The sequence below is a fragment of the Globicephala melas genome, chromosome 21 (assembly GCF_963455315.2).
Source record: "Globicephala melas chromosome 21, mGloMel1.2, whole genome shotgun sequence".
In the NCBI taxonomy this organism is placed as follows: domain Eukaryota; kingdom Metazoa; phylum Chordata; class Mammalia; order Artiodactyla; family Delphinidae; genus Globicephala; species Globicephala melas.
Window position 1 is genome coordinate 20,445,089 of NC_083334.1, and position 22,751 is coordinate 20,467,839.

The window sequence follows — 22,751 nt, forward strand, 5'->3', positions numbered from 1 at the left end:
TACATTGTGTGTATACATTGAATAAAGTGGAAAAGTTGTAGAGGAAGGAGAGAACGATGTTTTCTTTCTTTCTTTTTCTTTCATAAGCAGTGTGGGATAGAAAAAGCTCACGGCTTTATGACTCTCCAGCTAATCACCTCAAGGGTTTTGACAAACTCACTTAAGTTCTGTGTAAAATCAGAACTCCTAAATCGCCTGGGCGGGCCTCTGCTCTGCCCCCCTCCCCTCCTCTCAGTTCAGTCTTTCTCACATGCACACCACTCAGAGGCAGGAAATGCTTCCCAGGCAATCTGGGCCTGGTTGTGGAGGCCCCTTTTGCAAAACATCAGTCTGAATTTACTAGACAGAAGTCACTAGGAACGCCTTGACAGACTCCGGCTTCAGCTAAGGCTCCCTCCAGCTGCGGAGGCTGTTTTTGTTAGAATCACACACTGCGCAGAACTGCTTAGAATAGAGCCATGATCTCAACCACGAAATGTGAACTTATATTTTGGAGAAACTAACGGGGACGGACTCCTTTCCTAGGCTGAGTGTTGAAGCATGTCTTGCCTCGGCGTTTCAGCTCCTCCTCGTCTAGGTAAGACGCTGTGGACTATCTATCTTTACGCTTTGAGGCAATCTTTGAAGAGGCAGAAAGATTGAGAGAAATGTTAGCATCTTGCACGGAGTGGTGATTTCCTAGGTTTTAGAGCTGAGCCACAAAATCAGAAGTGGAAAAAGTTTAGTAAGTAAAAAACTGTGAGTCAAATTGTTTTAGCAAAATGTCAACTCTAAAATAGGCTCCATGGAGATTTTTCTCCGTAAACTGAGATCTTATTTTCATCCCTTTTCAATCCTTAACTTATTTATGACTGGAGCCAGAAGACAGACCAGTTTTCCTATTATATGGTTTCTATGAAACAGATACATATTCTCACACATTGTGAGGTGTAAATGATTTTTTTTCTTTCCCCATCGTTTGCCAACAGGAAAAGTAGATCCCGCTATAGAGTGACTTTTCTTAATAATGCATCTCCAAAGAAAATTTTGAGTCTCATTTAAAATATGAAGATTGGATTCCTCAATATTTCCCCACCCAGTTTCAACCACAGGTCAAACTGCTAATGCACAGCTTAAATGGTTTATTTTTAAAAAGAGTAAACACATGAAATTTTACAAATATTTCTATCCTAAACAGTATTTAATCTGATTTTTAAAGATTTAAAGATCAGAATTGGATTTAATTTATATTAACTTTCTTGAATTCACTATTCACTGCTCGGATCATATTCTGTGTGAATATTTTTGAATAAAGTAAATCTCAATGACAATGACATTCATTGTTACTATTTTAAGGCAGCTGGAAATCACTACAATCATATGAAAAGCTGATCTGTATTCATAATTCATGTAATCATAAAATTACATTTCCACTGGGCTATAGTATATTTAAGTTATGTTTACATGTGCAATATATGAGAAAAGAAATTTAGTAACGACTGACATAACAGAGAGTTTTAATGCATAACATACTGTTATATTTCTGAATATTTAGAATGAAAATCATTATTTTATAGAAATCATATGGAATGGTACATGAAGGGAACAAATACCCGTGCATATTTCCAAATCTATTAGATGAACACAAAATATCCCAAATGAAATATGAAAGCTATTTGACAGTTGGATCGTAAGAAATCAAGTGTTTTCATCATAAACTTTTACATAGTATAAGGTGACCATTTGCTGTATTAGCTAATTATGCTTAAATTTTATGCTAGAATAAGTTATATTGACAAATTTTAACTACTCACTAACAATTTGTTGTGTTAAGACTTCTAAAAGTGATAAAAAGAATCTGTTTTTTAAGTGTGTTAAAAATAAAATATTGACTTGTCTAAATTATGATTTAATAAAATTCCTCAATAGAATTTTAAGGAAGGAAAGAATATAAGAGGTCACCTCTTCTAACACTCTTAAAGGTGCCAAAAAGGGAGGTGAAGCATGACATTCAAAAATGACCTGTCCAAGGTCACACCGCTAGTTAGTAGAAGAGATGACAGTGGAACCATGGTACCCTGTATCATAATTCAGGTAACTTAATATGACATCACCTTGTTCTCAAATAATAACTGCTCATAATAAAGTATGAATATATTCGTATCCAGTAGAAGGCTACCTTAAACAGAAAATTGTAATGCTTATTTTTTAAAAAAAGGTTTACAGCTGCCACCAGTATTACAGTGTAGAAAAAAAATAATAATGGCTTTAAAAAAGAATCAAATTTACTAAGTAATGAAATTTCCTCAAATGCAAAAGTTTTCTTACACCTTCAACAAACATTTTAAAGGAGTAACTTGTTTGTGACTGTTTTGTTACATTTCATGTTTATGCCAAGAAAATCAATCCATATGCTAATAATTATATTAATTTTAAACTGATGTTTCTTAAAAACATAGAGCTAGAAAGGAGGTTGTCTGATTCATATCCTTGCCTCCAAATGGTATCCTTATAAATCAACTTAACCAGTGGCATTCGGAAAAGATTTTACTGCCCCCCACTGGAATCGGTTTAAGAATCTCACGTACCCGGACATCCTTTTATTTATCTAACCTAAATCTCTATTGCTGCAGCCTGTTTCCAGTTCTGTGGGTTTCTACCTCAGCGGAAATGTGAAAAGCCTAAATGGACGTGTGAAAACATAAGTGTACATTTCTAGGCCAAATAAACCCACTTCCTTTCATCTTCCCTTCTGCAGCTTATTTACAGTCTTTTAATTGGTTCATATATCTCCTCTGAGCCTTCTACAAAGTCCTTTAGTTGTAGAATCCAGAGTTTGTTATAGTATATAAATAGCTGACCAGTGCAGTGTCAAATGGAGGAGGTGGCTGCTTCATCTGTACATTCTTCTTATATGACAGTATATGTTGCTTTGCACGCCGAAACATTGCACTTTCCGTGGCAAGAGCCCTTCTAATAAAGCTAATATGTGTCATTTCTAGTACATCCCATTTCTTTAGAGAAAATGTGAGGCATGATGCTTTTTCTCCCCATTTTCCTGAACCAGATTGGATTTCCTGATGCTATTACCACTTAAAAATAGGCTATTCAGCACTTCCAGTGTCTCCACACTCTGCATGATTGGAGTGAGGAATAAATGCAGTAAAGCAAGAGCCTATATAACTGATGGCGTGATTACTAGAGGGTCTAGTACACCATTTTATCTAATTTTTTCTAGAGGACGTTATAATAAAAAAGAGAATTTTTCTGGCCCTATCCAAACCTGCTCATACCATACACCTCACTACAAATACTTTAGGCATGGTTTAATCTTACTTATAGAGGATGGGTGTTAGAGGATTAAAACAAGTCTAAACTGGGACATTTAAGATGTGTCTTTTGTTTTTACTTCATTTGTTTCCTCTTGGAGAAGGAATGAATTGGTGTCAATATCATCTTACGATGAGAATTCTCTCTGTAGAAATCATTATAGTACAACGAAGTTCCAAAAGAGAGATGATTTAGATCTGGATCAGAAAATTTTATTATCTGAATAAATGTTAAGAATTGTACATGAGAATTTAAAGAGGATGAGGGAAAATTCCTCCAGATTTGAAGGAAATAGCGTAAGTATTATACCTTCTTCTCCCAGGTGAATGATAAGCCCCTTAGTTGCACAAATCAAACAGGTTTACAGAGAAGCCCAGATACAGATTGACTCTGGGGTGGATATAGAGATACAGCATACTACTTCTAGTTTGGCATTAAACTGCCGGTCAGCTCATAGAGTTGTGAGAAATAGATGTGCTTAGTTTTTGAAGAAGGTAAACAGAATAAAGGTGAAGTGTAGATCTTGAGACCTAGTTTAAAAGAGATTATTGATTTTGATTCAGTGGATTATAGAGTATATAAGTGAACTTGAAAAGATTAAATAGGAATTCCGATGTAAAAAAGGCTGAAAGGCAATGTAAACAGCATGTGTATAAACTTGCTCATGAATTAAGATAGAGGACTGAAAAAAGCAGTTGTAGCTGCTTGTATGCGTGAAAAGGTTTTCCTATTAGACTGAAATCACAAAATGGTTTAGCAATACAGTTCAGATCATCCAGAGGAAATCAGTCCTTTAATAGAAATGAGATCCAAAGGAAGTAGGAAGATCAGAAAGCAAGCTTAGAAATTCAACCAGTGTTTCTTTTTATTCCCAGCAGTTGGCAAAATACCTAGCATGTCAGGTATTGTCAATACGTGTTTGTTAATAAATGTTTGTGGAATAAATAGGAGGGAAAGAAGAAAGAAAGGAAAGGAAAACCAGCATTGAAGAGTTGGTGCTGTGAGACTTTTTTAAAATTTTCCAGACATCCTGTAATGATAGAATAATAATTTTTAAAGAGGAAGGAAAATAAGAGGTTGGCAAAAGTCATCAGAGCCTGAGGCCAGAGGTTAATAGCACTCTCATAAGATGACATTACAAGTTCATTAAGAGCCAGGAGAAAGCATGAGTATCCAAAAATAGTTCAAAGTTAAGTTACACGAGGCCAGTGAGAGCAGAGCACTAGTGAACTTTCCACAATTTAAATGGGGGTGGTGTACTGGAAAGCTCGTGGGAAGAGACAGAAAACTGGCTCAGATTTGCATCTTTGCCATTTGAAATCCTTGCTCTGTGATTTCAAGCATGCCCCATCCTACTTTGAGCTTCTGCTTTTTATTGGTAAAGTCTGGAAGATAATGCAAATATTTATATCACTGGGTCATTTTGAGCATTAGATGAGACTTTGTACGTACAAACTGGGTCGCATACAGTATAACAAACAAAATTTTGTTTTAAAAAGCAGAGGTCAAATGAATCAAGAAAGAAAGAATCATGGTGTTTCACCTTGTGGTCAAATCACTCATCTCTATTGAAATAACATGGGCATGCAAGGGATAGTTCCAGCTCCTACTCAGCCATGGTTTCTGCAGCTAAGATCCGTCAAAAACTAAAGGAATCATTGCCATCACCACCTTTGTCATCATCATCATCATTATCGTCATCATCATTTAGTATCTAGTGAGTTGTTGCAATATGCCATGGATTAAGTGTTTTATATATATTATCCGCTCATTATTATTATAGTTCAATATTATTCTCTCTCAACAATTTTCATTACTCCCATTATAGAAGTGAGAAAACTGGGGAAGACAAAACCTAAGTAACTAATGCAAATCACCAGGAAAAAAAAAATAAGTTTCTTTAACAGACATCTTGCCTTCACAAAAAATAGAGGTAATAATCACTACCCATCAATAGGTGTTAGAGATTGAGCTAGTTACCTAGGCCTGCCAAAATTTCTCCCTGTAAAATCAGGACAATGATAGTACCTACTTCATAGAGTATTTGTGAGTATTATTACTAAAGGAGATAGTGTAAGTGCAACACCAAATACAGGGCCTGATCCACAGTAAATGCTTAATACATGGAAGCTCTTTTACTATTACTATTATCACGATCACCAAAAGTTTCTAATGCACCTACTATTCCTTGGGTATATGGGACTCTTGGTAGTAAAAACAAGCTCAAATGTACATAGGAAGATGACAAAACAAGATAAGAATTATAGATATTAAATACAGAAGAAAAAAGTTGATATCAGAGGCATCAATCCCTGATAGGATACCAACCTAACAGAAGTAGCTAAGTTCTCAGTGATTTCATGTTCCTGATTGCAGTGAAAGTTGTACTTACCAAATGACTGAAATCTCAGTATTCTGTTGTCACCTAACTGTCCGAGCACCTGTGTTGCTGTAGCCCTCTTGTTTATATTTGGTGATTACTGTGTCTACCCTTAGAGTGTTCTTAGAAATGATAGCAAAGTTAAAAATAGAAAGTGACCACTTAAAGCAAAGCCACATCTCACCATGCTGATGATAAAGCATTATAACTCATGTCCATTGTGGAATAGAAGTATCTTTTTTATAATAAGGCAAAACCACATTTCAATCATATTGCTTTGCCATTAAAAAAAAAAAAACAACCAAACTTTTGATATCAAATTTAACTCTAAGCTATTTCCTGCTGCATGAAAAATTCCAAGTGAAATAAGTTAGGAGCAAAGGCAATACTTTTCTTTGGTTATAAGGGACTCTGCAGAAGAGAGATAGGAATCAAAAAACCAAATGATTAATTATTCATTAATGAATTTATTTGCAGAAATAGCTAAAATACAGTGTAGTTCTAGGTGCTCAAAGGGTTCTGTACCAGATGGAACACTGTTATTCAGAAGACTGTGTACTTTCTAAAAAAATAAAACATGGAATCCTGAAGGAAATACAGGTGTCTATAAATACTTACTGCATCCATGATGCAATATTGTCCCCCAAGACTGTGTTAATTCTGGGATCTCTTAGAAACCAATTATCCCCAGAAAAGTCTTAGTGGTATCAGACAAATAGGACATTTTTAAAGTTTACTCAAATTACACGTGGTTATTTAAAAAAACGTTCTGAGAATCCGCAAACCTGGCTGACCTGAGCGGCAAAGTGGTGATAAGTCAAACACTGCCAGTATCTGCGCTCCTCCCTGCAAGGGAATTAGAAACTACTGGGGCTACATTAAATAGTAGGAAGCCAGAGGTAAAAATAGGGCACCTCAGAAATATTAACTTGCAACTTTGTAACAGCGTGTTCTTTTCTGATGAGCTGACAGAATTCTAGTGGATTGACAGAGTTAATTTCAAATTTACTTGATTCCTGGAACATATTTGAGAGCTAAGAAGGAGAAAAAACTTACCAAGCTTAGTAAAACTAATATATACATAAAAATAGGTAAACATTTAAAAAAATATTTTAATTGGGTACCTATTTATTCATTCTTCTTCTAAAGACCAAAAATGATGGAAGGTTGGATGTGTCTCTCGGAAAAAGTGATGTACTACTCAATCCACTGACTTAGCTCATTACAGATGGTTTATTCTGTAATTTACTAAGACTTTTGATGATTTCCAGACAACCTAAAGACATGGAAGCTTTTTCATATATAATATTTTAAGCTTCGTTAAGTAATTTACCAGTAAAGAATTTTAACAGGAGTTTGTTTTTTCCACAGACAGCTAATGAGGCATAATGAGTAAATTCCAACATTTGAAAAAGTATGTAAAAGTAGATGGATAATGATTTTGTGAAGGATTAAGACGAAGATTGCCACTAAAGAAAGGAAATCTGTCTGTAGTCATACAGAGATAGGTTTTTGCATCGTTATTAAAGGTTTCTCTCTCCTAAGCCTAATTCTAGCCCTGTCTCATTTCAATTAGTTAGCATGAATATTTTAAAGAAAAAGCACTACTTGTCTTTTACTAAAAGTTGGCTACCCTGATTAGACTCTTAGAAATGCTTTCTTTGAATGTGGTATCTTTTTTGTTTTTTGGGGTTTTTTTGCTATTTGTTCATTCATTTACATAAAGAGATTAAGAATAATCATATCTGTTCTAGGCATTCTCGCTGATCCTAAGCCTCTTGAATATTTGACAGTTTTGCGTTGAAAAGCATTCCTCTCGTGTTATCATTGAGTTGGGGGCAGTGGAAGGTGCCCAAATGTTCCACAATTTAGTTTGCTAGATAATTTGTTCTTTGACAGCTCCATCAAGAAAATGAATTTCATTTTGACCTCCGCAAATGCTCACTGTCAGGCAGATTTACTTGGCCATCAATGAGCACACATTTGAAGAACTACAGTAAGCTGTGATCATGTCTGTTTATATGTTGATTCTGCTGTAATCGTCTAATTCAATAAGTGTTTGGGTGGCACTTATTACATGCAAAGGTGACTCCTTGAGCGTAGGCCAAGATACACTAAGATGTCACATCCCTCTAGGATGTCCAGATTCCCCATCTCTCCACCTCACCAACTTGACCCTTATACTAGCAACAATGTGGGCCATTGTAGAAATGCTCCCTTCTTGGTTCAGATGCATTCTCTATTCTTGCAAGAGTACATGTTAGAGAATTTAACCTACCTTTAATTAAAAGGAGATTATTTCCCTCATGTCTTCTCTTCTTTCTCCCAGTGACTGAGTACACGCTAGGTGGTAGCTATTACATATAGATATGCACTAAAGCAGTAGTAGAAGAGAGAAGAGTAGGAGAAGAGAGTAGTAGGAGAAATTTAACATGGGATGGGTAATTAAGAAGAAAGACCTGATGGGAAACCAGAAGTAACTCCAGCCATCTAAGGAGAAAGTAGGAAAATACAGAGAAACTGGCAGTACTATTATGCCTTCTATTAAATATGCAGCAGCTGTGTGAAGGTGTTTAAAAACAACCCAGGAGTCAATCATGTGCATGTGTGTGTGTGTGTGTGTGCGTATTTATTTGTATATGTGTATGTATACATATACCTGTATATGTCATCTGTTTTCTGAAAGGATAAAACAAGATCATATATACTTAGGCTTATATTCCCAATGTTTAGTAGACTGTCTGCAGCCCATTCGGCACTAAATAAACACTTGTTGAATAAATGATTATGATCAGGCAATGTTGCTCTCAGTTCTAAAGTACCGCCCACTTGATTTCAGCCACAAGTACTTCATTTGCACCGTGTTTTCCCAGGCTATAGTATCGGCAGTAGTGATTCCCATCAGGCTCTTCTTTCCTAGGAACACTTGCCAAGTCAAAATACAAGGTATGTGTTTATTTCAGGAGCAAGTGCAAAAGAGAGCATGATCATTTGATGTCAGACATAGGTCAGGGATTCTCAAACTAGAATATCTTCAATTGTTTTTTAGTACAGTAACATTCAATTTTGATTAATTTTAAAATATACACTGCATGCCACTGTATGCTTATGTTAAAGAGTGGTGTTATGAAATTAACCCAAACAATAAATTTTAAATCACTCTGTGTCTAAACAGCCTATGCACTAATATCACAAAAAGCAAATGTGGGCATTTCACAAATATTTTCCAGAATCATTACATAATTAGAGGTACACAGAGTTTCTTGTAATATTAATACAGTGGTGTTTGAACACATGCATTTAAGAAGTGAAAAATCCCCATGGAAATTCGCTTCATAAAATCAACACCCTGGAATGACTTACACTTTTCCAGATCCTTCATCCAAATCCTCAGCAGCTGAGCTCATTCTGAATGAAACTGCATAAAAGTGATTACAAGAAAAAGTAGTAGAAGTTTGCAAAATAAGTAGCTGGTAATTAGAAATGGTGAGAAGGCTCAAAGGGAAAGTGAGGTCTTTTACAAAGACTTCTAAATCTTACAGGACAGATTCTAGTCAATTCAGATGACTTAGAAAATGGGGCCGATATACTACGATGTGATGGACAATATATTTTAATTAATACGGTGTTCAGCCTTTAGATCCTGAAGGCAGGTTTTAACTATAAATCTTACAAATCAGAATTAAAATAGGAAGTATGAATAAGAAAGCCTGTTGAGATAAAGTTTTTCAAACAATCTATCAGACCACAGGATATGGAATGAACATTCAAACTGTAGTGATGATGGTCATAATGAGAGTTAGGAAATTTTATGTCTTCAAAATAAAGACACTATAAATTCACAGGAATGATCTGGAAATGCCCAAAGAACATAGATTAGAAATTAGGACAGAAGGAGTTAATGTTGTGTCAAATCTATCTAATTTATAATCTCTCTTTGCAGCTAGATTGTCTCAGAACTTGTTGAACTGTCTTCCTTTGATGTTATAAAAATACTTACCTACTTGCCAAGGGGTTGAGTGCAGTAAACTAATTAATATTATGGTCAGGACTTAAAGGTAAAAATTTTATGTAATCTGTTCCCCAAGGGGTTAATAAAACTCTTTCTCCTTCTTCATCAGAGAAAGAAAACCAGAATTGTCTCAACTTAAATGTAAATGTGGCTTAGGAATGACACTAATACCACTTGGCATTTCTTAAGTTAGCCTGCTCATTCTACACTGGATAAAAATAAAGAAAAGAAAGCATCTAAAACAGAACCGCCCTATTACAACCCAAATTTGCCCATGAAAGCAGAAATTTTCTGGCCTGCATCTATTCGTTTTTTCCACTTTTCCGTAGCCTCCCACATATAATGACTTATGCACGGAATTCAGGGACTTTATATTTTCTTATGAATGCCAACATAGAAAATGTGAATGCTGACCATTTTCAAAGATACTCACAGACCCTTAAAGAAACGGAATAGTATCCAGAATGATATTTGGTCAGTCTGGGATACCAAAATTCTAGTACATTCCTGGTCTTTACAAGATGGGAATATTTACCTTTCTGGCATGTGCTTAGTCAGAATAGCTTGCGATTTTTGGTGGGGAGTCAGAGTCCTTTTCAATAGACTGAAGTGACCCAAAACCAGCACTTCAGTTAATCTTGTTTATGATTGAAATCAATAAGCCAATCTATGTCATGTGCTGACAGTTCTTGTGTGGTGTAAAAACTGGAAGTGTCTGCTCTTGAACAAGATTTTTCTTTTACAGTCCAGTCATTAGGTTTCATTATGGGACAACATTTGGACTAGTCATTTTTATAAGGTTGAGTTTACATTGGTATAATTTGTTGCCTTTAACTAAGGCTTTGAATAATTTAAGGCAAAAAGGATGGATACCTGGAATGTGTTTATATTCTGACCTTATCTTAGGTCTGGTTTTCTTGTTTACTTAAAATTTTATGGCCAAATGCTAACAGAAGTATACAAACTAAACTCCTTAGAAGCCAAAGAGAATGAGACTGAAATTTCTGAAGAATTATTTCAGTTGTCTTGTCAGGCTCACATCTTCCTTTTGGGTCACCCGAATTCCTGCCTGAAGAGTTTAGACTTTATATCTACTAAAGATGTGTGGAGGGAAGAGGTGGCAGTAGAATCGCATTCCATGGATGAAGTTTGTTGGCTCTCTAAGCCTGGGTCTTAGAACCGGGGCCTACTTTGAATCCAGGCTTACCTCCTAGATGTATGACCTTGGGCAATTTATTTAATTTCGGTAAGCTTCAACAGTACTAGCTTGCTAGCGGGTCGTAGCAGCAATGAGATGCATGTAAATGTATTTATCCTAAGACATTTTAAGTGGTGTGTGTTATGCTTTCTTATGCATGAATTATGTGTTAATATGAGCTAAACTGGATTACTCCATGTTTCTTAGTCACTCCCTGGAGTAAATGCATTCTGGTAGTTGGGGATCTGTATTAGCTCTTTCACACACTAATACATTACACATGCTGTCTCTATAGCTCAGGTTTTGCATGAACAGTTCCCTGGTGGCCTTCAGTGCAATTCAAACCAAACAGCCAATAGATTTCTGTAACGATTTGTGTCCACAAAAGTAAATCAGGAAAGCATCTAAGCTAGAGCAACTAGTTTCTTCCAGTGAATTTTATTAGTATAGCGATCCAAATATTTTCCTAATGGAATTTTAAATATTCAATATGTATATCTTTATTCGTTAATAGATCAATCAATCCAGCTGCATTTAAAAGTATTGTTAATGATTTTTGACCAGAAATATTGACTGTGAAATTGTCTTCTACTATTAGGCTGCTTCTTAAAGAAATAACCTTATTGAGGCTATTAAATAGAAGCTTTATACAATCTCTTAATCTTTCATAGCACAGCTTAAGTGCTCTCTTTTCCAAGATATATTTTGACTTTAGAACTATATCCTGAACTATGTATATTTCTTTAATTTTTTAATAGGTGGTGCAATGACAAAACTCACTCTCTTCTTCAATCAGTGATTTTGAAGTAATCTTTCATCGTTTCATCTCCTTTAGTCTCATATGGAATATATCCCTCTATCTGTTGTTAAACTACGATGACATGTCTGTAGCTATCAGAAAGAGAAGCTGGGAAGAACATGTGACCCAATGGATGGGACAGCCTTTTAATTCTGATGATTGTAACACAGCATGTCATCATGGACTAGTAGCTGACAGCTTGAAGGCAAGTATGGAAAAAGATGCAACTCTAAATGTGGACCGCAAAGAAAGGTGTGTTTCACTACCAGACTGCTGTCATGGCTCAGAGCTGAGAGATATTCCTGGGAGTCCAATGGGTCACATTTCAAAGGAGGTGGATGAAGATGACAGCCATGAAGGTGAAGATCAGTTTCTTTCTCTGGAGGCCAGCACGGAAACACTAGTGCATGTTTCTGACGAGGATACTGATTCTGATCTATATCTTACAGATGATAAACAGATTTTAACTACTCAAGGGACTAAAACGTCAGACCAACATAGCATCAAAGGAGCAGGCTCCTTAGTAAAGACGCTGCCCATCATGGAAAGTAACCAAGGTTCTTATGACTCCTGGGGAATGGCTGGTGGAGCTGATTTAGTGCTGGTAGAGGAAAAGGGGGACAGAAAAGTTGTTGACATGGTGAGTAAACGCCTGGAGCTTTGTAAGGATATAAGCCTAAGTGAAATAAAAGATGCATCCAAAATGAATGCATGTGACTCTTTGAATGTGAAAGATATTGTGCCAGAAAAGCAATTGCTTAATTCTGCTGTAATTGCTCAGCATCGAAGGAAACCCGACTTCCCTAAAGATGAACATGAAAGAAACACCTGCAGTGCAGTACAAGATGAGTTCCTGGCTATTCCTTGTGCAGACAGAGGACTGCCATTATTAAAAACAGATTCTGGAAGCTGCCTTCTGCAGCCTCCTTCCTGCCCTAGTGGAATGTCAGCTGAAAATGGCCTGGAGAAGAGTGGTTTCTCAGAACATCAAAACAGAAGTCTTCCAAAGGTCAACTCAGGAGATGGCATGCAGTGTTTACACATAAAGGAGACTCTGGCCACCCATGAACCCACAGATAACCAAGTCAGACTTCGTAAAAGAAAGGTAAGACACATGCACCTATTATCTGGCTTTTGGAATTCTGTAAATATCCTTGTTTCTGTCACTTATTATTTTGCTAGAGTTAAAAAGATATGTGGACATTTCTTTTGCTCAGTAGTGTAGCTGTATGACTCAAAGAGCATCTTCTTGGGAAAATCATCAAAATACGTAAAAATTAAAACAGGATAACCTATCCACTTCACTAATAATATTTATAATGGCTCATGAACATTCTATGTTGGAATTGTGTTGAAGACAGAACTGGTTTCACTTTCTTTGGCTGGAATTAAATAGCCACCAGATAGTTCAAAGCCTATCTAAAGAGTGATCTCTGATTTTTAGAAAGAATGTCATGGTAATTTTTAATTAAAATTGTTTATTTCAGCTTGCTTCTCTTCCCTTTAAAAAGTATATTTTATTATAATAAAAGTGGTATAAATCACATATTTTAAATGAGCCCTTTGCATATACCAAGGCAACAGTACCCCCTCCCCCAAAATATGCTAATGCTATTTTAAATGATACCCTGGTACATTTGCTATCCATAGCTACATGAACATTTTTTTTAAACTCTTGACCATAAAGGATGACTAACTGAAGTAAATTTTTATGCTGAGGCACCTTTGACTAATCCTGTAGATGCCATGGTCCCCCAAGAAGTTTCCAAGTGAGAGACACAAGGATTGGAAGGAACCACATGGATCATGATTTAGTTAGAGAACTCTTGACCAAAGTTTGTCATACCTTTAGGATTTCCCCAGCATTATTCCCACATTGTAGTACTCTATAATCCTGATGTAAATACAAGTAAAATTTCTTCTGTAAATCCAACATGCCCATTGGCATCAAAAAAACCCTGCAGATTGGACACTTTGGTGCAACATTCTTGCCCTTCTCTTGATATAATACTAATCCATAATTCCTATTCTCCTAAGACAAAACTAAGGTTCTTAGTTCTGTTCAACTGGGGCTATCTACAACGAGAAAAAAAAAATCTTCAACTCTCTTTTGGTGAAGAAATCTGGTTTCCATAAACTGTAGTTTTGCTAACAAACTAGATCAGTAACATGTCATAAGTTAAAGTGAAGTCAAAGACTTTACAGCAAAGATCAATGTGCTCAAACTACATGCCAACAGAGCTTTCTGTGCTTCTGGCGAGCTCTTCCTTCCTTACATAAATTGTATTAAAAAGTTAATGCTGCATAATGTTGTTATGATTGGACTGCTCAGGTCGCTTTTTCAGAAATGTCCATATAGTCTATCAAGTCTGTTGGAGGGAATGTAATAATGACGTAAGAAAGTATTAACTGACCTATGACATAGCTTCCCTAAAATAAGACAGACCCTGCCCAACTGCCGACAGAAACATTAAACATTCCAGAAACATATGCTCACCACTTGGACATTTATATCAATACTAAGAATGCTGGAAAGAATTTGCTCTTGGACATGTCACTATAGCATAGTTGCATTACAAGAGCCATAATTATATCTCATTTACAAGTTGTAACTTAAATATTCTATTTTAAGCATTTCATCATTCTAAAGTGTTGTGGTATTGTCTGGTGGAGTATTTGTTTTGACTCTACAACTCTTTTGCGATGCTTTGTAATGAACAGATTAAATGCAAAGTTTCAGGTTTGGAATTTACTCTGGGGAAGTATGATTATGGGAGAAGCCTCTAGAAGCAAAATGTGTAGGAATTTTTGTTCTATCTGATGTTGAATGAGCGCTGGAATACCTTCAAGTTGTGCACTAACCATTTTAGAACTTTACCAAAAGAAAAAACAAAATAAATTCATAAAAATATATGTACAGAGATGTTCATCATTGTATTATGTGTTACTGACAAAAAAGATACAATCCAAATTTCCATCAATAAAGGATGTATAATGATTGTTTAATCTATAGTTTGGAATGCTATGTGGCCATGAAAAAGATGGAGTGAGATCCATGTGCTCTAACTGAACAGTGCTCATGATATAGTATACATAGAAAAAGACAGTGGCAGACCAATATTTGTAGCACATCCCAACCTTATCTGATGAAATGTGTGGATACAGATACAGATAGAAATATAGATGGGTTATAAACCTCTCTAGATGACTAAATAAGAATATGCAAAATTCTAGGTAAATAGGCACAAAATTGTTGACAGCAATTACTTTGAGAGAATGGAAGTAAAAGGATAGAAGCAGGGGATTTTCAATTTTTAGCCTATATAATTTTTATAAAAGGTGATAGTATTCTGGGTGAAATGCATACAATGAACAGAAGTACAAAAACAAAATAATATTCGATATATAAACTATTTGAAGCATTTTCTGCATGGCACAAAACAACCCTTTATCTATATAGTTATTATGATTATTATTACTCTTATGAAATGAAAACAAATATGAAGTTTTTCAAAATATCAACAAAAGTTTCAATCAACTACTCCAATTCTAATGCCAGTGCAACTAGTTTAAAACAGATAAACCTTTTGGAGAGCCACATGGACCCCATTTTCATGACTAAAGTGTTAGGGGACTGATTCTGAAAAGAGTTGGCTTAGTTGTATCTTTTAAACTATTTGTCAACCACTGTGACAGCTTTGAGATTAAGAGCTTAGAAAAGGTGAAATATAATATAAGCTAATAAAATTTTAGTCACGGAACTTTAATCAGCTCATTATCTGATATGAGTGAACCAAATCCTACATAGAATTTATGAACATGAATTTTTTGTGGGAGGGATTCAGGATAAAATCAGGTTCTAAAACTTGAAAAAAGAAAGCAAAAACAGAGTTTATAAGGGTAATGCTCAGAATGCACTGAACTACTACGCTAGAGATATCATTGTACTTTAGATACAAATTATCATTCCTTCAAACCTATAAATATTGGCAGGTGTTTGTTGCTCAGCATGACGTATTTTTTCTTGTTTTCCAATGATATTTCTGGCCATTAAGGATAGCCACACATACTTATTAGGAGTGTCAATTGGAGATGACTGCGTTTGTAGTATGTGTAAATATTGACCTTTAAGCTAATAATTTCCTTAAATATGATGAAATATATCATTAAATTGGAGCCACTGAAATCAAAGGGGAACCAATAAATCATGAGCAGACATCAGTAAATGAGCCAGGAAGATCGTGTGGCATATGACCAGCGCTTATAGGGCGTGGGTGGGTCTTTGGGGTAAGGCAGCTGGTTAAGAGCAATTCTCAGAGACAAATTCCAAAGAAATGTGGAGGAGGGAGACAGTCTAAGAAGTGGTCTCTTCAAACCAAATGAGATGTGAAGATGGAAAATATGTAGGGAAAGACTTGAGGTTAGACTTTTTTTTAAAGAACTAGTGTATTTGTTCTTGATGGTGGTTTACTAATTAAAGAGAGTCCAAAATTCAGTCTTCCCTAGGGACTATTTAAATAGTTCCCAAACTTTTGAATAGCCATAATAGTTGTATAAATATATAAAATATTTTTATTGGCTTTCATAAAGCATATTCCATATTACCAAGCAAAATAAACACAAAAGATAGTATAAAAATGATTTGAACTTTGAAAAGACACCTAATTCCACATTTGAACAAAACCTCACATTCCAGCAGCCAATGAAACTGTATCATTTATGCTATTGATTTGACTGCTGTCACAGAAAACCAGTATAAAAGTGGCTTAAGGGCTTCTCTGGTGGCGCAGTGGTTGAGAGTCCGCTTGCCGATGCAGGGGACACGGGTTCGTGCCCCGGTCCGGGAAGATCCCACATGCCGCGGAGCAGCTGGGCCCGTGAGCCATGGCCGCTGAGACTGCGCATCCGGAGCCTGTGCTCCGCAACGGGAGAGGCCACAACAGTGAGAGGCCCACGTACCACACACACAAAAAAAAAAAAAAAAAGTGGCTTGGCTAACATCTTTCTCTCACACAGATATAATTGGGTATAGGTAGTTCTGGAACAATATGTAGGCCTTATGTTTTCAATACCTTAGACCCTCTTATCCAACTGCCCTGCCACCCTGAGCCTTTATCCATATTCAAATCAGTAAGAAGAGGAAAGGGTGCAGGAATGGCCACACCCCTGGGTAAAGGCAAGACTCAGAAAGAGTACACTTCTTTTTTTTTCCTCATATTTCATGTGCTAGAACTTAGTTGTATGGCGACACCTAGCAATAAGGGCTGAGAAATGGAGTCTGCATCCTGGGCAAGGTGTCTGCTGAAAATTCTATTATCAAAGAAGAAAGAGAAAATATTTATCGAAGGATAACTCATAACATGAATATGTTGAGGAACAACACCTAACATAAATATATTCCAGTATATCATGGCATGTTGTGAGTGAAATAAACAGGCTGTGTATGTGTTCTGTGGCCATTAAGGATAGCCACACATACTTACTAGGAGTGTCAATTGGTATCTGTATAAACACTTGACGCTTTAACTTCACACTGCAGAATACCTTTCCATGTTAGGAAACTATTTTATGTGTGGAAGTGATGTGGATCAAATGCTATACTCTTTCTTACGGAAAAATTGCTCAGGACCAAAATATTATACTGTATATACTGTACTTTATCCGTGGATAAATGTAATACATTGATTAGCAATGACTGAAAAAAATCAAATATTATCTCCTTACCCTATCTTTAAAATATGTACGTATTTGATAAAAGCACACCTATACCTGAAAAGACTTTCTCATTTCTTGCTATAACCTTCCTGATCCTTTCTATGTCCTGAATACCTATATGGGGGCTTTGTAGCATGAGAAAGCTAACATTGACCAATGGGTGACATAAAGTACATAGTAAATTATGCAGAAGATGGAATGGACCAAGATAGGAGGTCAGCTAGAAAAATATTAAAGGGAAGGGAAAAATTGTCTAAGAAATAAAAACCTAAAAGATGGTTAAGCTGTGGCCCCAACATTGAATGAAAGCAAGGACTAGTGGAAGAATTAGAGTTTGTTAATAAGCCTAGTATCAGTTGACAAAGAGGGAAGGGATGGGAAACAGAGTAAAGTATACACAGCTCTGCAGATAGATTCATAATGACAGTATGATTTCACATGAAGGTCACACTGGTTTTAAAGACACAGGCTTATTGAGCAGATTGTATTGTTGTTAAACCTTTTTCCCTAGTTCTAACATTAGGGCTGGCAGAGAAAAGTTGTTACCAGGTGGAAAGTCAATGTGTAGATGGATAACATCAGGTCTTCTCGGCCATATTTTTAACTGGATTTGTGTCCCAGGTAAAACTGGCACCTTTGTGAGTAGCTCATTTTGTGTGTTAAGCCACATAAAACCATCAGATTTTTTTCATGCTATTTAAACTAGGGTTTTGGCTCATAAACAACAAGAAAGCCAAAACTATATCTGCAGGTATTTGGGGCTCAAATATTTTGCCTCATAGCAAACATAATTCCCCTAAATCCAACCAGAAATGCAAAAACATTTAATTATATGATACAGGATAACACTAGATATACTGTCTGGTAAAATTAATCAGTAATTAATATTGAGCATCTTCAATATCCCAGGTCCTGTTCTGTGGACGTGGGACACCACCATGAGCCAGATGGTAGAGTTCCTTACATTGTGAAGCATATAATCCCTGAAACACTGCTGAAGTCTCCAAATAAGGGTTTTGTTTGACTAACACGTAAGGCCAGCACTGAGGCAGGAAGCATTAGTGAGAGAGAAGGGGAGTGAGGGCACAGGAGGAGTAGGGCTGGGGAGAAGAAGGAAAACAGGAAGAAAGAGAGAGAGACAGAGAGGGACAGAGAGAGAGAAGGATGGGCTAAAGTAGGGTACCAAGGGAAGCACCGGTCAATTGCAAGAAAAAGCAATGACACAATTCCTTGACAAAAAGTGGATTTGTAGGAGGCTAGAATCAGATCCTATCTCAACAGGATGCAGTTATGGTTATCACCAGCACAGGTTTAACAAGGAGACAAGTAACATGATTTTGACTTCCGCAATTACAGAGCAGGTGGAGACAAATAATATTTCCTGCATTTCACAGGAGGAACTCTGCCGACTAGAGCCAGCCCTCGTGGGCTGTGTCTCCACCAGGCTGAAGGTGAAGACCGGATAAGCTCATATTTCAGGATCCTCAAATGTCTTCACCTTGGAGGGACTTTCCCCAGTTTCCTCAGCCAAGTTAGTTGCTTGATTCTCTTCACCCACAGAGCACTTATTCCTATTAGAATGTTTACTGCAAATACATCTGATCCCACCGTTGCTAACGAAAATGTCAGCTCACTTGGGGAGAGTTTTATGTCTGTAGCAATTTAATTTTGTGTCTATAGCATCCATCTCAGAGCTTAGAACCCTGTTCATAAGTGTTTAAATGAATGAATAGCCATGTCATGGTAAAGGATTTACTTTCAGAAGACAATATCAGGAGTCAAGAACCCGAGTCATAAGGATACAGAAGAAATGAAGTCATACAACCAAAATCAGTGATCAGTTATCCATAACCTCCTCTCTGTACTCCCTGCTATTTCCATGCTAAAACAGGGCATGAGGGGACAAGAGGGAGGGAAGAATTATGTAAAATCTGGGTCTCTGATCTCTAGTTGCTCTGGTCTCTTCAAATTTGAGATGATTATTACCCTTTGCCACAAAACAATTAATTGTCACTAAATAGTTGTATAGCAATCTGAGTGGTAAACGTTATTTAGAAAGTACTCAGTTGTCTCCTGAAAGGAGTGGACAAGGGTGAGTGTAAGGAGGAAAATATTAGAATATTCGTTCACATTTATTTGTAATTTATCCTTTCACTTTGTATATATTTTATAAGACATATGATATATTAAATGAAAGCATATGTTATAATTTATAAGTAAATAGCATACACGTCCTCCCTGAAAAGTACATAATCAAAAATGTTGGGAGGCCACTGGTTTAGAAAATCTCTAGTTTTTCTGGTTAATGTCATTGTGAGGACATTGGGAGTAGAAGAGAGATGACAGGAATAACAGAGTAAGAAATTAAAAGACAAATGAATAAGGGAGAGAGAGGGGCTCCTGTTCAGAGAGTGCCAGACAATAGTAAATTTATTTTTAATTTCTGTTGTGAAAACCCATCAAGTAGGGAGATTTGATGCTAGATGCCTTTAAGGCAGAAAAATATACTGTGAATGAGAACAATTAGATTTGAAATGTTTCTTGTTCCAGATATTTTTGAAAAAAAAGTAGTTATGATGTGTGATGGGCCTCTGATCCAAGCAGTGACTTGGACCAAAACTGCAAATTTACATTATTAAAGATCATTAATAAGTTCACATTAACCCAGCATCAGCTTTTGTTGGAGCAAGAATTAATACACTTTTATGATGTTATTTTAAATAATTAATGGGTATTTCAGAGCCAACTGCACATTAGAGGCTATCGTAATAGTGAAACTGATTTAGTTTCTTCCTGATGGATTTCTGTTACTATAAACCAGGACCAACTAATTAATCTTTTAATACCAACAAAACTAGCATAGGTTTTGGCTGCCTCTCTCGAAGAAATGCCAGTATCCACAAAAGTGGGGATAACTAGCAAAACCTACAACACAGAGCCCTGCCTCTGTTATCTGGGCACTAAGCACAATGGTGCCAGTGGAATCTGTTCATTTTCTGGCTCGTGTTCTTAGAAATAAAGTACTTATCCCTGCTGCCAACAAGATCTCTATCCCACAAATAATTTTCTGTCAAGAAAATTATAGTGGTACTTTACAGATAACCTCACAATTTTCAAAGGAAATACAAGCAAATAGGAAAGTCCACTTTTATTCTTTTTTCAGTTCTATTTCTACATTGGCATAGGAATAAAACTAGTGATTAATGAACCTCTTCCATTTTGGGTTCTATTTTTTGAGCCAGTAAAACTTCAAAAGGATATACTGTTTTTCATATACATTGAAATCTAACCCAGAGGGTTTTTTTTTTAAGTTTGAAATAGCATCATTATTTAGTCTAGGAAATGAATAGCTTTGGTCTGAGCTTAATTTTCTAACCAAGAAATTAAGCTGTGATGAGGAGTATCATCTAAATTGAGGGGTGTTATTTAATTTGTGGGCACTTTATATGTCCCTGAAAAATGGAGACAACAGTCCCTATATCACAAGGTCGTTAGGGTTATTAAATGAGATGGAAAATATTGTTCAGCGCTACATAACACAACCACTAGAACAATCCATTACTTAACCAAAATTTGAGGTGAAGATTTGACAGATAAATAACTGAAGAATTGCAGAATTAGATCTGGGAATAGGTTAAGTGCTAGTGGAATCTATAGTCACAGTATATATAGTCAACCAGGGTATAGTAGCTACTTTAGTTGGAGATTCCTCCAACGCCTCACAGCCCATGGTAAATCTCCACAGCTTCTACACTGTGGTGCTATACATAGGACGAAGTAATTAAGCCAATGGACTCTAAAAGCAAACTGCTTCCCTCACTCACAGCTTTGTAATCACGTAGGTTACTTACTGTCTCTGTGCCTTGGTTTTTTCACTTGTATAATGGGATGCTTCATTTTGTTCTTGGGAAGATTAAATAAGTTCATAAGTATAAAGTAGTTAGAACAGTGCCTGACACGTAGTAAACACCATGTGACTTCAGCTATTAGTAGTAGGAGTTGTTGTTTTCTGTTTGTTTGTTTCTTTTACTAAATTGCTCTAGTTACAGATCTAAGAATAAGCTGAACTGTCTGGGAATAATTGTGGAAAAAGACTGACAACATTTGAGAGAGAATTTAGAAAGTAAGTCAACCCACATGTACATCTTTGCTATCTAATTATCATTATAGAATAGAGTCTGGAATATGCATTCATTAACTAAATAAATATTAAGTACCTTCTGTTCCCCCCATGCACTTTGCCATGTATGGTGTAGAATTTGAATAAGAATCATATATGCATCCTTAGCTGAAGGAGCTTACACATTAGTAGGGGCAATGTAACCAAAATAACAAATAACAAAATAATCAGTTAAACTAACTTTAACAGCTATTACTATTAGAACCTAATGTAATATTAGGTTTTGAACCACAAGTACAGAAACATCCTGGCTCCTACCTTTCCAAGGTAGAAAGTATTAAGATCTGTGGAGCTAGAGCTTTAAAAGCTAGGGTAGGGACCCCATCCAGATGAGGTCAGGGAAGGCTTCACCAAGGGGTGCCGGAGCTGAGCTTTGAAGGATGAAATGACTTTGCATTTGTGAGAATGAGAGAGAGGGATCTCTCTGTGCTTACTTTAACTGTTCTTGGGAAATGTAATTTTGTTTTTAAATACACAGACTTAAATCTTAGGGAATAAGTGAAATAAGCAAATACTTCCAAAAGGCCCTTTTGTAAACAGACACTTTTAAATGCTAAGGTCTTCTTTTTACAGAATATTTCATGGTGATATGAAAATCAAAAGAGGATGGACGGTACTTCATATGCCAGACTTTAGCTTTGGCAAAACAGCTTTCTGTTTTCAAACTTAGATTTTAGCTAAGTAATTTCTGGGCTCACTTTATCTTAAATAAATAAATACATAATCTAGGTTTCAATATACTAATGGGTTCTGAAAAAAATGCTAGCCATGTTCATTTGCTCCCCAGCTAGTGTTTGATTAGTTAGCAGAAAATTGAAATGAATTACGGAAATTTGCTTGATGACTAAAGCATCAACAAAATGGTTCGACTATAAATTAATGATGAGAAGAGAGAGTGATTCCCACTAACTTTCACACCCTCATAGATATGTAAGGATCATGTAGGGAATGCTATCAATTTTTTTATAATTAAGGACGACTGTCACAAAGTTATTTAAAAGCATAACTGCCTAAAATCATGAAAAGTAAAAGCAAAAGGATAATTCATTTTTTGCTAAAAATTAAATTGCAGTTGTGATGTTTTGTATTCCACTCACATACTGGCCTTTGGAAATTGAAAATTTTCTTTAGAGTGCTTCAACGAGGTACCCAAAGTTG

The 22,751-nt window shown here is 36.1% G+C and overlaps 1 protein-coding gene across 1 annotated transcript in view; it reads left to right on the forward strand.

Moving 5' to 3' along the window:
- Positions 1-388: 388 nt before the first annotated feature.
- DLC1 (DLC1 Rho GTPase activating protein) overlaps positions 389-22,751 on the forward strand; it is a 398,279-nt gene continuing 375,916 nt past the window's right edge. Inside the window, exons 1-2 of the mRNA XM_030832119.3 lie at positions 389-577; positions 11,658-12,803. Of these exons, the coding sequence (XP_030687979.2) occupies positions 11,781-12,803 (1,023 nt within the window). The 5' untranslated portion in view covers positions 389-577; positions 11,658-11,780. The remainder of the gene's footprint in view (positions 578-11,657; positions 12,804-22,751) is intronic.